This window comes from Schistocerca cancellata, chromosome 5 (genome assembly GCF_023864275.1).
Source record: "Schistocerca cancellata isolate TAMUIC-IGC-003103 chromosome 5, iqSchCanc2.1, whole genome shotgun sequence".
Classification (NCBI taxonomy): domain Eukaryota; kingdom Metazoa; phylum Arthropoda; class Insecta; order Orthoptera; family Acrididae; genus Schistocerca; species Schistocerca cancellata.
Window position 1 is genome coordinate 775,816,591 of NC_064630.1, and position 16,656 is coordinate 775,833,246.

Here is a 16,656-nt window from a genome sequence, read left to right on the forward strand (position 1 = left end):
TAATTTTCACATCTGTCAACACCTGCTTTATTTGGGATTTGAATTATTATATTCTTCTTGAAGTCAGAGGGTTTTTCACCTGTCTCATACATCTTGCTCACTAGATGGTAGAGTTTTGTTAGGCCTGGCTCTCCCAAGGCTGTCAGTAGTTCTAATGGAATGTTGTCTACTCCCGGGACCTTGTTTTGACTTATGTCTTTCAGTGCTCTGTCAAACTTTTCACACTGTATCAAATCTCCTATTTCATCTTCATCTACATTCTCTTCCATTTCTATAATATTGTGCTCAAGAACATCGCCCTTGTATAGACCCTCTATATAGTCCTTCCACCTTTCTGCTTTCCCTTCTTTGCTTAGAACTGGGTTTCCATCTGAGCTCTTGATATTCATGCAAGTGGTTCTCTTTTCTCCAAAGGTCTCTTTAATTTTCCTGTAGGCAATATCTAAGGGAATATAATTCAGCCATGAAAGAACTAGCTTACAAAACAGTTGTTCAACCAATAATGGAGGACTGCTCCTCAACTTAATAGATTTGTATTAATGGAAGAGAGTGAGAAAAAGCAAAAAGAAGTGAACGTTTTTCCTTATGTGATTGTTTACTCGATGCGAGAGCATTACAGGGGTGCTTATCAGACACCTCCAACAGACACCATAAGAGTAGTTTTATGCAGAGGGGAGAGGTCTGCTGTTGAAATTTTGACAGCATTCATTCTGTAACGAATTGAGGAATATTCTACATTATGTTCCTCCAACACACCATATGAGTAAGGGGTAAAATGATATTGTCATCACAAGCACCCTCCTTCGCACACTATAAGGTGGTTTGCGGAGTCTAGCTGTAGCTGTAGATGTAGATGAAGAAATCTTTGTGTCAGTCAAGGCAACACTTGACGTGCAGATCTGCTTTTGAACATTCACTGCAATTGTTGGGACATGCCCATTGCAGGCCAACTTAGTAGTTTATAAAACAAACTTCAGTCAGTTTGTATTTTTGTGAGAATTAAACACATCAACATCATTTAACAGTCGGGCATTGAAAGAGAAATATTATTTCTCCCGATAAATGCTACTTGCAATTCTCCTGTGTTAAGTTTTCTTCAGTGCTTGAACAGTAAAATGTGTGAGTACTGTTGGCAGTGACCCCATTGGAAGGAAGCATTCAGTCAGTAACAGTAATGTACTAGACTGCAATAAAAGAGCAGATTTAAATTTAGACAATGCTACATGCCCTTACTAACAGCTGTAGTAGTGGCAGTATTTGTGAATTTGTTGGAAAACAAAATTAATTGGGATAATGTGCTATTGGTGACAGAAGCAAATGTAGCAAAACTGCACTACTGCACTACAGACAAAGCTGACAAGGAGAACAAGAAAGTAAGAGCTGCAATACTGATAAGAGATAATGAAATCCGTCACTGCATAGCCATAAGTTTTGGTAATCTGCCCTATGAAATTGTGAGTAAGTTCGAATTTTGCACAATGCTGGTTCATTTGTATTATTGTGGCACACTGAGAAACTCATTGGAAAAACTGGTTTCAACAAATGTAACCCCTAAATCTTTTATTCGGAGGGCACGAATGCCTTTTGCAGCTGCACATACAATGCAGAATGAGTGACTTTGTTCTCATGTCAGTGAATAATAATAATAATAATAATAATAATAATAATAATATAATAAATGACTGACTATTCTGGATGACTTATCCCAAACAGTGTTCCTGATTCTTGAGAGAGAAGTTAGCGTTAGACACTTATGTATTGTCATTGTGGTATTTTCCTTGAGGTAGGTACTACTGGATACAGTAGGACTGGACAATTGTTCAGTATCTATGATGATTGGTTGTGAATATAACCATGGAAAATCAGAATGAAATAACAGTATTAATTGGAGTAGGTTGTTATTACCACATAGAGGAGTCATCAAGCAGTGAACAGGCACATTTAAATGTAGACTAGAAAATTGGACAAATTTCTGTCTTCAGATTCAGAAAAACACACATGCATTATATACATACAACTAAAACACACATGGTCATTGTCATCTGAGGGCTGACTAAATATGAAGGGGAGTTTAGTTCGGTAGCATGTTTTTGAATGTGCCTATCTTTTACTCAATACTTTCTCTGTGTCAGTGATGATAATTTCAAGTGAGTGTATATTTAGTGTGATGCTATGCGAACAAAATTTTAAAAACTGACATGCACCCTTACCAACGGTGCTAGTGGTATTAATTTTATGGGAATTAACACATCTGTACTTATAAACTCAATCACAGTGGATGCTATTTAAACGAGCCTGAGTGCAGATGCTTGTATGATACAATGTGCTCCTGATGAATTTTTGTAAATATGCTTGACAATAGTCTGAGGCAGAAATTGTGTAGTTATACAATGAATAAAGTAAAAAAAGACAAAAGACTTTGCAGGTGACATTAAACCATTTAAACCTCATTCATACAGTTGTGAATGCTATATTTATCAATACATAAATCCTGCAATCAGATGGAATATTAAGTAAGCAAATTTGGAATGTTACCAAGAATTTTTTGTGGAAGAAACAAATAAGAAATTCAATACTCCCAAAGTAATTGACAAATGTAAGACATTCATCCCATCGATTGAACAAGTTTTTAGCGGTTTTGGCAGTCTTCACTTTTGTTCCATTTAAATGTCTCACACATTTTCCCTTGATAACAATCAGTTACAGACATAACTAACAACTAAGTGTGATTTTTGATGTGTTGTTGTTGATCAGTGCTTTTTTTTCCGTTGCAGATAAAGCAATGCAGCTGAATCAAGGAAAATTTCGTCAGAATGGGTTCTGTGGATATTTACTACGGCCTGATTTCATGTTCCTTGAAGACTTTGACCCATATGATAAGAAAACTTTAGTTGGAGTAGATCCACTGAATATTTCTGTACGTGTAATTTGTGCACGCCATCTCAGCAAATGGGGCAAAGGAAGGGCAAGAGGGACTGTTAGTCCTTTTGTTGAAATTGAAGTGATTGGTGCGGACTTTGATAACAAAAGCAGGAACACTCAACCAGTTTGTAAGTATTTCATATTTTTGTTAGTCTATAACAGAGGTGGGACCTGATCTGCCTGTGATACTGCCCACGAGCATGTGTATTACTATGTAGAAATGATGCACATACAGTTTGCACTTCCTTACTTGCAAGCTGCACTGAAGACTAGACTCCGTTCATCATAAGAATAAACCTCATGCAAACATTACGCTATGTATTCTTCCGCGTTTGCTGGAACCTCATTGGATTTCGTTGCACATGGAGCAGAAGCCAATCTGTCTAGAGTACAGTCAAGTACTAAAATGAGGATACATTTTATGCTGTGCGTAATGCGTACACCGACTCAGCAGTAATACGGGACAACTGCTCTAATGGCGCATATAACTTGGAAAGCACTGGCCAGCCACCTGGTCCAACTAACCTGCAGTGATGTTAACTGTTGTAGTAAAGATGTAACAAGAGACGAGCAGAGAACAATATAGCCCTGAATGTCATTTGAATATTGAACAATAGAAAGTAATGGTAAAGCTCAGGTGATATGCTTCTTATGTAATCTGAAGAAAAAATGCTACTGATATTAACTAACATAGAACTGTAATTAAAAACAAGAGTGATGAAAATTCCTGACTTTAACAAGAGTAATGTTTCTGCATGAGGTATGTGCAGCATAAAAGTGCACTGCTGGGATTTCACCATGTAGTTAAATATTGAAGCCACTGAAGGTATTACAGTCAGTCATCTGGTAATCTCTGAACTTCTTCCATGTTGGACTCCACAGAAAGTGATACATTTCAGTACTGCTGCACTGATAGTGAGGTGATCAACAACAGAATCCCAAGCCACCAAAAAGTCCACATTTCCTCCTCCTCCTCTTCCTTTCTTTTATGACATGCAGTTCTGCATTTTGCCATTGTTTGGCAGTGACATGTCACAAAGCTTCATGCACTGGTTCCAGTAAGTGTGGCAGCTTAAATATCATGTTGTTTCTAACAACAAATCCCTTAACTTGTCTCCAGATCAGTTCTATTGGGTTCAGATAGTAATGATACGGTGACAACTGATAAAATGCAGCTTTTTGTACCGTGTACTCGACACCATGAAAATTGTTTTCTGTGTTTCTCCAGCACTTAGCCCTCTGGCTCGTGTGAGAGTACATCAGTGGTATAAAACAGTGTACATATTCAAACAAAGAGCATTTGATTTTTCATTTATATCCAAAAAATTTAATTGTGTAATATTTTCTTAACTTCAAAATCTCTAACAATCTTTTATAATATATCAATTATTAAGAATGTGTATTTGCAATGAAAACCAGAAATCTGCTTGTGATGTGTAATTAGAAATCAGAAGGCATGCATTTTCCTTGGAAAAAAATGATGATTGGGTATGAGTTAATTGCTATATATTAATAAATTTTGTATATAAATGATTTATGTATAAATACGGAACAAAAAAAAATAAAGTAAAATAAAATAAAATAAATGTTGACCCCCAACACATCTCGAAACACGGCCAACAAACCCGTTCTGTTATCAAACAATGTCTATCATGTTCTGTGTTATATATTTATGTATATTGTATCATATTTTTCAGCAAATGTCAAAGCTCATTTTTCTCTGTAATTTTGTGAAAAACATTAAGGACAACTTGTTTCTAGCCATTAACAGTGTTCCATGCACTGGTTTCACTATGAAGCAGGAAGCAGTGCCATCCATTTTCATGGGACGTATGGACAGTGAGACAATCAGGCCACAAGTAGCACTTACAGAGACACTGACTGTAGACAGTTTTTGAAATGGAAATTACGTAGCTAAAGTATTATTAAGAAATATGTTGAAGGCTGTTAATACATCAGAATGTTTTAGAGTTTGATTTACAGTGACATAGTAGTAAGATATCTAATACACAAGTTGGACCTACTTCCAAGAGCGGAACAGCACCATTGTACGAGAGATACGGCTGCTGGCCAATCATTGTGTTTGTGTTTGTTTACATCAGGTTTACTCTTATGATGAACAGATTGTAGTGACAGTACAAACTTGACAGCTCATGCTCAAGTTTGTTGTTATGTTAGAAGTATTCCTTACATTGTCGTAATTATTATAGTACAACAGTTTAATGAGTACTTATGATACAACATACAGGACGTCTATCAAAGGAATCCCTGATTTCATAGTTAAACATCTTGTTAACTAAAATCAATAGACGAGTGTAACAGATGGTATGTTTATTGTGAAAGCTGTAAGAATTTTGTGCAGAAATTTTGAAACAGTTTAAAAAAATGCTAGCATATGGCCCTGCAGTTGCAATACATAATGCCCGTGAATAGTGCACCACAGCTCTGAGCTATCAGTTCCAATGTTGAAATGTGGAAGGAGCTTAGTGTACTGCAGGAAAAGGTTGAAATCGTGTATTCCATTGAACAGTGTGTTTCTGATACTGGAATACCACAGGTCAGAACACAGTCCTACAGCAACAAGGTGCAGTTTTCAAACATGATTCAATGTTCCAAAAGGACCTAATGCAAAAGCCATTAGCAAGTGTTTTGCCAATTTCCAATGGACAGGCAGCATGGCTGATAATCTAGCAGGGAAAGTTGGCCCCAGCAAGATGTAGTTACTCATGAAAATATCACCACATTTTCTGGACATATTCAGCAAAACCCAAGGAAATCTCTCTGAAGAATTGCAGCAGAGATTGGTTTGAAGCATTCCAGCACACAGAAAATACTTAGACAGAGCTTACACACGTTTCCATTCAAAATCCAAAGCCACAATGCATACCTGTATGAGCTGTGTGATAAGGGGTTTACTTTTCAGATCAGATTCTCACAGTGATTAATAATGAAGGATTTGATGTCGACTGCTTTTGGTTCGCAGATTAAGCACACTTCTACCCGAGTGGAGCAGTGAGTAAACAAAAGAGGCAGTTTTGGGGTTCCAAAAGCTGTCTTTGTGTGAAGGGAAACTACTGTATTCTTTCTAAGGTACTGTTTGAGCTGTGGTATGCAGCAGAGGCATTATTGGCCCATTTTTCATGCAAGAAATTATCACTAGTAGATGTTACTTTGCAATTTTGGTACAGCTGGTCACCACAAAGCTAACGTTGAGGGTAAATCAGGCACCAAGTGGTTCGTGCAAAATGCTGCCAGACCACGTCATACCAAACAGTTGTTTTACTTTGGGAATAGAATCATTGCAGTGAGTTATTGCAAATTTCATTGCATAGGGATGCATTGGCCTCCATATTTGCCTGATCTGACTCCTCCTGACTGCCGTATTTACTCGAATCTAAGCCGCACCTGAAAAATGAGACTCAAAATCAAGGGAAAAAAATTTTCCCGTATCTAAGCCGCACCTGAAATTTGAGACTTGAAACTCAAGGGAGAGAGAAGTTTTAGGCCACACCTCCAAATCAAAACAAAGTTGGTCCATTGTAATATGAGACACAATTTAGGTCAAATGAATGACGATACAGCTATAGTAGTTTGGTTCGAGTTGTGAGCTTAGCAGTTAAGCTTTACCAGGTAGCCATTGCTAAGCATCAGGCACTCCGTCCGTATTTATACGGGTACTCTTCCTTTTTCATGTTCTTCATCTGGTTTGAATTGATAGTTTATTTTTCTTTGATCTGATAAGTGCCATTCTCTTTGTTATAGGTGTTTACGTCACTCTAAGCTGCAAATGCATTACTGTACTGTGTCATGCATTGTATGTCGCATTCTGATAATGAGCGTTTACGACCTGTTGCCATGCTTCATTTCTGAGTGTATCACTATTAGGCATAAGAATAATACAAATATAAACATGATGTTGTTGTTGTCTTCAGTCCTGAGACTGGTTTGATGCAGCTCTCCATGCTACTCTATCCTGTGCAAGCTTCTTCATCTCCCAGTACTTACTGCAACCTACATCCTTCTGAATCTGCTTAGTGTATTCATCTCTTGGTCTCCCCCTACGATTTTTACCCTCCACGCTGCCTTCCAATACTAAATTGGTGATCCCTTGATGCCTCAGAACATGTCCTACCAACCGATCCCTTCTTCTGGTCAAGTTGTGCCACAAACTTCTCTTCTCCCAAATCCTATTCAATACTTCCTCATTAGTTATGTGATCTACCCATCTAATCTTCAGCATTCTTCTGTAGCACCACATTTCAAAAGCTTCTATTCTCTTCTTGTCCAAACTATTTACCGTCCATGTTTCACTTCCATACATGGCTACACTCCATACAAATACTTTCAGAAATGACTTCCTGACACTTAAATCTATACTCGAATAATATGATGTGATATGTATATTCTTCCGCATTTGCTGTTGTCTCACTCTAGTTTCGTAATTTATTAGGCAGACAGGATTTAAACGAGATAGCAGCAGACACGAAAGAATACATGGCAAAATGTTTAAATTTGTATTATTCTTATGGTGAAGAGAATACTGCATATGATTCACAATTCATAAAAGTTCCTATTACCAACCATCTCTTCTCACAGGTAGGAAAAAATTCAGAATGTAGAGTTGGCCATATTGACAAACATCCCAAATAGTTTTGCCAGTGGGATTTTCTTAGTACATTGAAATGCTGCTACATTTGAAGATGAACAATACGGATTTTGTATTTACTTCGTTGGATAATGTATGAAAATGCAGTGGTAGAAATTCGGGGCGGAGAAAAAAGCTCGTCTTCTACCTTTTTTTTTTTTAAATTTATTTACTGACGCAGAGGTTTTGGCGCAAGTATTTATTTTTGTGCTTGCAAAGCATGCCTGTATAGCGCTACATATATTCGACGGAAGAAGTTAGTTGTGGCGGCACCTACCAACATTTTTCAGAACTTCCATTTACTTCGCACTCGATTCTAAGCCGCAGGCGGTTTTTTGGTTTACAAAAACCGGAAAAAAAGTGTGGCTTAAATTCAAGTAAATACGGTATGTTTTGTGGGGAACATTGAAATATACTGTCTACCAGAATCATCCCACCACACTGGACAAACTTGAATCAGCAATCTCTGTGCCATCTGACTCCATTTCTGTTGAAATACTACAGGATGGGATGACAATTTCATTGTTCGTTTGCACCACCTCCATGCTGTGTGGTGGAAATTTCAGAAAGATTGTGATCTGCTTGCAGAGGGCGAGTTCAGTCATACACGCTGAGGATGTGAAAGCTGCACAGCGTATAGCACCATCTGTTAGCAGCTTTTGGAACTACTTCAAAACTTTTGTATAACAACTGCATACAATTCTTTCAGCTTTCAGAGTAAACACACCTTTTGTTGCACTCATCTGTTGATCTTAGTTTTCAAGATATTTAACTTTGACATTAGAGACTCCTTTGCTAGACGCCCTGTAAAATGTGGATAATATTTGCGGAAGTGTAGGCTTGAAGACAAAACTTGCATTACAAAAGTGGTCTCTGAATGAAAAATAGTAATAATTAGCTTATTACAATTATATCATGAAGAAATACAAATGAATTTACTTCAGTGTGCATGCTTTTTTGTGCCATTTCTTCACATAAATGTTATAGAAAAGTTCTGGTAGGAAGTAAATACTTTCTGATTCGAGACACTCATAAAAAACCAGAAACACTGAGTTGTCGAAAGTACCCATAAAAAGAAAGGAAACTTGTTAGTTTTCAGAGTAATCCTTTTACAAGCAAGAGTAAAGCACACGCGCACACCCCCCCCCCCCTCCACACACACACACACACACACACACACACACACGTGCGCCTCCCCCCCTCTACACACACACACACACACACACACACACACACACACACACACACACACACACCACACACACACACACACAACCTATGCCACCACATGGTGCTGGCACTGTTTAAGGGTATAGGTGTGTGTGTGGGGGGGAGGGGGGGAACTGTCTGACTGACTTCTGTAGCTTTGTCCAAGCTGCTGGAGATGGCAGTCGTGTGCATGATGTATTCTTGTTTCCTTTCTGACAAACACTTTGGCTGAAAGTTAATGTGTAAGTGTCTTTTCGTTGTCTCTGTATGCCGCTTTATGTGTTATGGTGAGTAGCAATCTACCCTTTTGTTACATTGTTGATATTTCAATCTGAAGATTACATTGTTTGACTACACTGATAAACAAACACTGAGGGCCAGTTTGTGTATCTGTAAAAGAATAATCTTCTTTCCACTGTGGGTTGAAGCATCGGAATTCATCTGATTTTCATTTTGAGGACCTTAACACCTTCTCAACCATTTTCCTCTCACTAAATTTATCCTACCACAAATGTCAGAGAGACATTGACTCTGACAACAGTAATGATGAGTTAGAAATCCCGAGCTTGCTTGCTCTCGTCGATAACAAATAAGCCATGTTGGCAGAAAGATGGTGTAGAACTGCTTGCTTGACAGTGCCTGCTAGCTAGCTCTGTAAGTGCTCACTGACACCTGTACCTACATTAGCGCACATGTCCAGCCCTGTTGTGTAACATCTTTATGTCCAGAGCAGTAAATGAAATTTTTGCAGTCATAGATACAACTGAAGAAGTCATTGGTATTTGTTATTCTCACATTTATGGAAGGGAAATAGTAACTGTAGGGTCAAAATAAGAAAGCAGAAATTAGATATAGACTTTACATACAATGTAGGAGGACTGTGTACTTGTACTATTGAGACAAGGACAGGTTGATGAGAAATAATGGACACTTACTTATTTACAGAATCTTTGATGTAGCTTCGCTGATTGATTTGTTTCTGTACTGATTATATTTACTTGTTCATTTGTTGTGTGGAATAAGAAATTGTCTGTCAATGCCTAGAAGATTACTGTTGTTTACTGAACGTTTCTACATAGCAGTAAAAAATTACTTTCTTCAAAATACATTCCTTTCTCTGCCCACAAGAGTTTTCTTATCTATTAGCGGGTAAGCAGGGAAGGGGTCATGATGAAGAAACCTGCCACAGCCAGGGAAGAGAAAGCTTACATGTGGCCAGTACGACAATATGCGTGATAGCCTGTATTAATTTGTGGATGTGACTGTAGATAACCAAGTAACATGCAGAAGCAGGACAATAGGTTCTAAATGTTCATTTTAATTAACAGTCTTTATTTTTTCTCTTATTGTCATGCCTGAAGGAATACAGTGTTTTTTCAAAATTTCCTTATAACATTATATGTACTTTTTTGCTTACTGAACAGGTAAAAAAGTAGATAAAAAACATACTTAATTTCATTTATCATAAATGTTTTATGAGAACCTGCAGCCATGGGTCAGCAATGATTTAAATAAAAAAAGTTATTGTACTTGTAAACAGATACACCACACCTCACTAGCATAGAAAAATTTCAAGAAAACACACACACACACACACACACACACACACACACACACACGCGCACAGAGAGAGAGAGAGAGAGAGAGAGAGAGAGAGAGAGAGAGAGACTGTTGCTCCAGATCATGTGCCAAGTGGGATTGAATATGTGTGAAGAAGGCCAGCATGTATGGTCACAAGTTGGTTCGACTCATTGTGGAATATCAAGGAAATGCTGAAAAACCTGAACTGGCAAATCCTTTCAAGATTGATGTCAACTATTTCACAAAAGCTTACTCATAAATGTTCAACAACCTGTATTAGGCAAGTAATCTAGGAATGTACTACAGCCCCCTGTATATTGCATTTGTAGTTACCAGTAAGTTAAGACTAAAATAATTACAGTGTGTACAGAGGCATTTAAGCAGTCACTCATCCTGCACTCCACACAAAAATGTAATAGGTAGACAGCTGAGTATGTGGTGTAATGTCCCATCACTGTGGTTAGCAGAGTTTTAAATATAGATGTACATCAACTTTATCATACCTCAGTTGCAATTTCAGCAACACCCCTTCTTTTTGTAGAGCTGCCGGGTTATTCAACAAGTTAGTTAAATCATCGAGAAAGCTCTGACCATTCATGAGGCATTTGTCAACATGATGCTCATTTACTTTCAAAAGCAGGAACAGAGGAAAGTTGAAAGGTGCCAGGCCTTGTCCCTACATAGGAAAACCAATTTGTGGTTCAAAGGTTGCCTCAGATCCACTTCTTCCTAAGTGTTAAACACAATTTCTAGACATTTCCCGCGTTCATATGTTGTTAGCTGTAAACAAATAGCTGGAGTGTCAAAAGGTGTAGCATTGCCTGTTTTTTTAAAATCAAATCAATGTTCTTTGTACTTGTAATAACTGCATTATTTGCCATACTTTGTTATACTTTGTATGAAAATGTAGGTGTACAAGATACAAACAGTACTATGCAAACCCTTACCTGTCACCGGAAACAAAGAAGAAACTGCGGCAACCGTATATGTTATGCAGGGCATGGATACACTATTCTCTACTTTCTGAATTACCTACTTAAGTTTAATTTTGAACAGCAAAGAACCGTAAATATTGCTGTGTCTAAGAAGGGATTGTTTCTTTCAGCTGACAATGGTTTTAACCCAGTTTGGAATGAAACATTTGACTTTGAGGTTTCCAATCCTCATTTTGCCCTGCTGAGGTTTGTTGTCCAGGATGAAGACATGTTTGGAGACTCAAATTTCATTGGACAAGCAACCTACCCAGTAAGTATGATTTTCAGTGTGATATTGTGCTCAAAAAGGCTAGAATTTTCTTCTGTTTATGCTCTTCTGTTTGCCATTTGAAAGAAATGAGAAACAAACTCTGGCTGTAGAACTTTTGTATGTTAAGAATGTAAAGGAGGGGCAAGTCACTCAAGTCCTACACTGAGTGGGATATGCTTGGTGTGAGTGCAAGAGCAGACAAATATGGAGGGGAAGCCATCAGAGTGTAGGAGGTCAGAGAGCACTTTGACTTTCTACTGACATCTTCTCTTTAATCTATGTCTCCCCTCATCCTAACAAAAGGTAGGGAGGTCCCTCCCAACCAGGAATCTTGAGTTATTTGCCCCCTTCCTTTCTTTCTCTTCAACATAAAGCTATTGAAAGGAAGGAACAGGTTTTTTTCTGTTTTTAAGTTTATATATTGACAGTAATTGGAATTTTACCTCCTGAAGGTAAGTACGACCAGCCGCTCTATGTCCTTATAATTTATCAGTTGTGGCAGTTAAACTTTGGGGACAGTTCTTGATGTGTACACAGGTGGAGCATTCCGCTTGTGAAAATCATGGATCTGGATTTGAGTCCCAATCTGCCACAAACACTTTTATCTTATCACAGTAGTTTAAACATGTAAGTCAGCTTTTTCTCCCTGCCCCCCCCCCCCCCCCCCCCCACACACACACACAAAGAAGGTTGCTTCCTGATTTATGATATTTCTATGTTGTTTCTTCTGATCACTTGTTGTCACTTTCCTGTTCTATTTTCTGCAAGAATCTGTGCTTCTTAGCAGTGATCCATGGGATGTATGATTTCTTATATATTCTGCATTGTTCATTCTTTATCTTCCTTAGTTTCTCAATCCGCAAGCCACCATAAGGTGTGTGGCAGAGGGAACCCTGCACCTCTCCTGTTCCACTCGCAAATAGAGTAAGGTAAAAAGGCTCCGTATGAGCCTTATTTCTCATATATTATCTCCGTGGTTCTTACGTGTGATGTATGTTAGCGGGAACAGAATCGTTCGGCAATCAGCTTCAAATGCCAGGTCTCTAAATTTTCTCAGTAGTGCTTCCCAAAAAGAGTGACGCCTTCCCTCTGGGAATTCCCATTTGAGTTCCTCAAGCATCTCCGTAACACTTAAGTTTTGTTTAAACCTACTGGTAAGAAATCTAGCAGCCCTCCTCTGAATTGCTTCGATGTCTTCCTTCAATGCGACCTGGTATGGATCCCAAACACTCGAGCAGTACTCAAGAATAGGTTGCACCAGTGTCCTATATCGGTCTCCTTTACAGGTAAATCGCTCTTTCCTAAAATTTTCCCAGTAAACGGAAGTTGACCATTTTCATTCCCTACCAGTTTTCACATGCTCATTCCACCTCATATTGCGTTGCAGTGTTACACCCAGATATTTAAATGACTTGACTGTGTCAAGCTGGACACTAGTAATACTGTATCCGAATGTTTGGATTTGTTCTTCCATATCATCCACATTAACTTACATTTTTCCCTCATTTAGGGCTAGCTGCCATTCATCACATCAACTGGAAATTTTGTCTGAGTTGTCTTGTATCTTTCTACAGTCACTCAACTTCGACTCCTTACTGTACACCACAGAATCATCAGCTAACAACCACAGGCTGCTGCCCACCCTGTCTGCCGAATCATTTATGTACTTAGAGAACAACAGCAGTCCTGTCACACTTCCTTAGAGCACTCGTGACTGTACACTTTTCTCAAACCTATCAGCCATTAAGCTCCAGGGCCATGGAACAGTGGTTGTTTTTCACCAACACTATTCTCCACAGAATTTACAAACAGGATTTTTGTGTGTATATGGTTTGTTTTAGTGGAAAAGCCCACTTTCATTTGGATGGGTTCATTAATAAGTAAAATCAGCACACTTGGGTGTCTGAGAATCTGCATTTCATGATCAAGAAGCCTGTTCACCCTCAGTGAACACATCTGTAGGGTGCTGATGTCTGTGCCCTACTGACCCAAATTCTATTTATCGTGTTGTGCCACAAATATTCCTAAAGATTCCCATTTCTACATTTAAATTTTTTCAACTTTAGACTGACCTCCAGTATGTATGCTAATTGATGCATACTTAAGGTATTTGAAAGATGATAAGATGCTATACCTTCAGATTTCAAGAGGAGAGAGAGGTTTTGACAGTGTAGACCAGACCACGCTCTTCAAAATTCTGAAGGTGACAGGGCTAAAATACAGGGAGTGAAATGGTCTTAATAATTTGTGCAGAAACTAGACCACTGTTATAAGAGTCAAGGGGCATGAGAAGGAAGGAACAGTTGAGGGGGGAGAGAGATAAGGTTGTACACTACTGCCAGTGTTATTCAGTCTGTACATTGAGCAGCAGTGAAGAAAACCCAGGAGATATTTGGAAATGTAAGTTCAAGGAGAAGAAATAAGAACTTTGAGGTTTGCTGATGAGATTGTACTTCTGTGAGAGGCAGCAAAAGTTTTGTAAGAAGAATTAGATGGGATGGCTAGTGCCCTTGCAAAGAGGTTATAAGATGAGTATCAACAAAAGTAAAATAAGGAAAGGAATTTAGTCAAATTAAATCAGGTGATTCTGAAGGAATTAGGTCAGGAAATGGGATGCTAAAAGTAGTAGTTGAATTTTGCTATTTGGACAGCAAAATAACTGATGAAGTCTGAAATAGACAGAATATATATGAAATGTGCTTTATTCATCTCATTACATACATTTTTCAAGTCATGATCTCAGGTTTTTCTAGATATGGCTGATTAATAGTTGCTTTTGCAGCACCTAAAGGTGATGGCTGCGTCATCAAAATATTGTGCATAAATTAGAAACAATTACTTGGCTGCATACTATTAATTTTCATATCAATTGATTTGATTTGTAAGAGACATGTCTAATATTACAATAAGAACACTTTACAGTAAATATGAAAGTTTAAATTTACATTGCAGAAATACTTGCTGTATCAACAAAAATAATCAGTTTCTAAGAATATAATGTAACTGGATGGATAAAAAAATCTACTCACCAACTGGTGGCAGGACTCTTAGCAGAAGGGTTGAAGGGGAAGGAAGAGGGATGAAGAAAAAGAACTGGTGAGGTTTAGGAAATGGGGAGAGATTCGAAAAGTTGTCCAGAACCGTGGGGCAGGGACACTTAGAGACATGATGCAAATACTGATTATTGTGGACTGCATCGGATGAGATCTCATCCTGTCCATTAAATCTTCCCTGACCCAGGCTTCTGGATGACTTTTTGAAACACTTCCCATTTCCTAAACTTCACCATTCCTTTTTCTTCATCCTTCTCCCTTTCCCTTCAGCCCTTCTGACAGAAGAAGGAGTCACTGGCTCTGAAAGCTTGCAAATTTCCTTAATCATAATATGTGTCTCTTCTTGTGCCACCTCTTGGTGAGTAGATATTTTTATCCATCCAGTTACAAATAATTATTATAGTTTTCAGTACACAAAAAAGTAAAATATGTAATTCCCTTGTTCAAACTATGAAACCGTCCTCAATGAATTCTTCAGTATAATAGTAATACTTTTCCACCAGAAGGATGAAGAACAATCTTTCCAGTGAACCAAACTGTATGTTAAATATATTACTGCCTTTTACATTATTGTAAATTTTTAGCCCCAAATACTGTGGTATTTGATTGTAGAGTTTTAAGCAGTTTGTCAGAAGTTAAAAGTCATGTCTGAGGAGAGTGCTGTAGTTGTTATGGAAGTGGAAGTGTTGTGTACGTTCTTTTGTAATACTGGGAGCCTTGAGTCATTTGCTGAATTTCCCCAGATCATATGCTGTAACAAATAACAGACACAAAACAGCAGTGGTAGACTATCCTTTCAGTCAACTGTCAGTTGCAACAGTATTTGATGGAATTGAATGAAGAGTGTGGATATGATAGACATTACTGCGAAGTACATTGGTTAAATTGAGAGGCATGTTTGGTACGATTTTTGATGTAATATCCATTATTGTTGAATTTCTGAAGGAAAGTGGAAAGCAAGAATGAAAATTAGAACATTGGGAATAGTCCTCAGACCTCACCTTTTAAATGGACAATACTGCACGCTGTCCACAGTAAGACATTGCAAGGTGAAACAAACTAATTTCTGATTTGATGGGGATACAGTTAAAAAGAAAATCGCAATGTAAGAGGAACAACTTCTGACAAAAAATACTGTCCATATCCCAAAAATGTGAATTTTGAAGAATTCATTGTTAGTGGAAGAATTACAATAATAAATTTTGAAATGTTTTGAGGATTCTGTCAGTCTTACATCCGTTATTGAGCTGTTTTCGAGACTGTTAGCCATTTCAGTTGAAAGTGCCTCTTTGCGTGTGCAGATGGAACTAATCAATCTGCAGCATAATTCCCATTTAAAAGATAAATTGTTTTATGTTATAACTACCCAGGAGCTCTATGTTGTTGCCCTCAGCAGGAGTTCCCCATGTCTCCATAAAGAGGTTGCAAGTGTGATGCAGCATTTTTATAAAAAAAAAATTCAGTTATGGAACTAATTAAGTCATGATTATTGGGCAGACTGATTGATGAAAATCCAAACAGATATTTTATTCCACCTTCATTATGCCAAAAATAATTAAATAATACTAAAAAATTGTTTCCTTTATGATTTATGTTTAGAAACATGACATACAAAATCAAGCCATGTGCTAGCTGCTCATTGTTTGTTGTACAACTGCATCTGCTTAAGGAGTAGAGCATTCTGGCTACCGATTCACAGTATATTTATTCCCTCATATAGTTTGTTGCAAATAATCCACTGCAGTTCAGAAGAAACAATGATCTACATAATAACAATACCAGAAGAAAAAATGACATTTGTTACTTCACATTAAGATTGTCTTAAGCACATAAAGTGATATGCAATATTGCATCTAATTTTTTTATAACTTACCCAGTTATATAAATTACCTGACAGACAGCAAAATCAATTTTGAAAATAAACTGAAAAATTTTATCTCTGAAAACTCCCTCAATTCCATATAAGAATTTCCATTGTTTTAATATGTAAAAGGCAAACCA

At 37.7% G+C, this 16,656-nt stretch overlaps 1 protein-coding gene across 1 annotated transcript in view; it reads left to right on the forward strand.

Moving 5' to 3' along the window:
- Positions 1 to 16,656, forward strand: part of LOC126188939 (1-phosphatidylinositol 4,5-bisphosphate phosphodiesterase gamma-1-like) — a 240,376-nt gene that overhangs the window by 190,949 nt on the left and 32,771 nt on the right. The window contains 2 exon segments of the mRNA XM_049930682.1: positions 2,775 to 3,050; positions 11,463 to 11,602. Of these exon segments, the coding sequence (XP_049786639.1) occupies positions 2,775 to 3,050; positions 11,463 to 11,602 (416 nt within the window).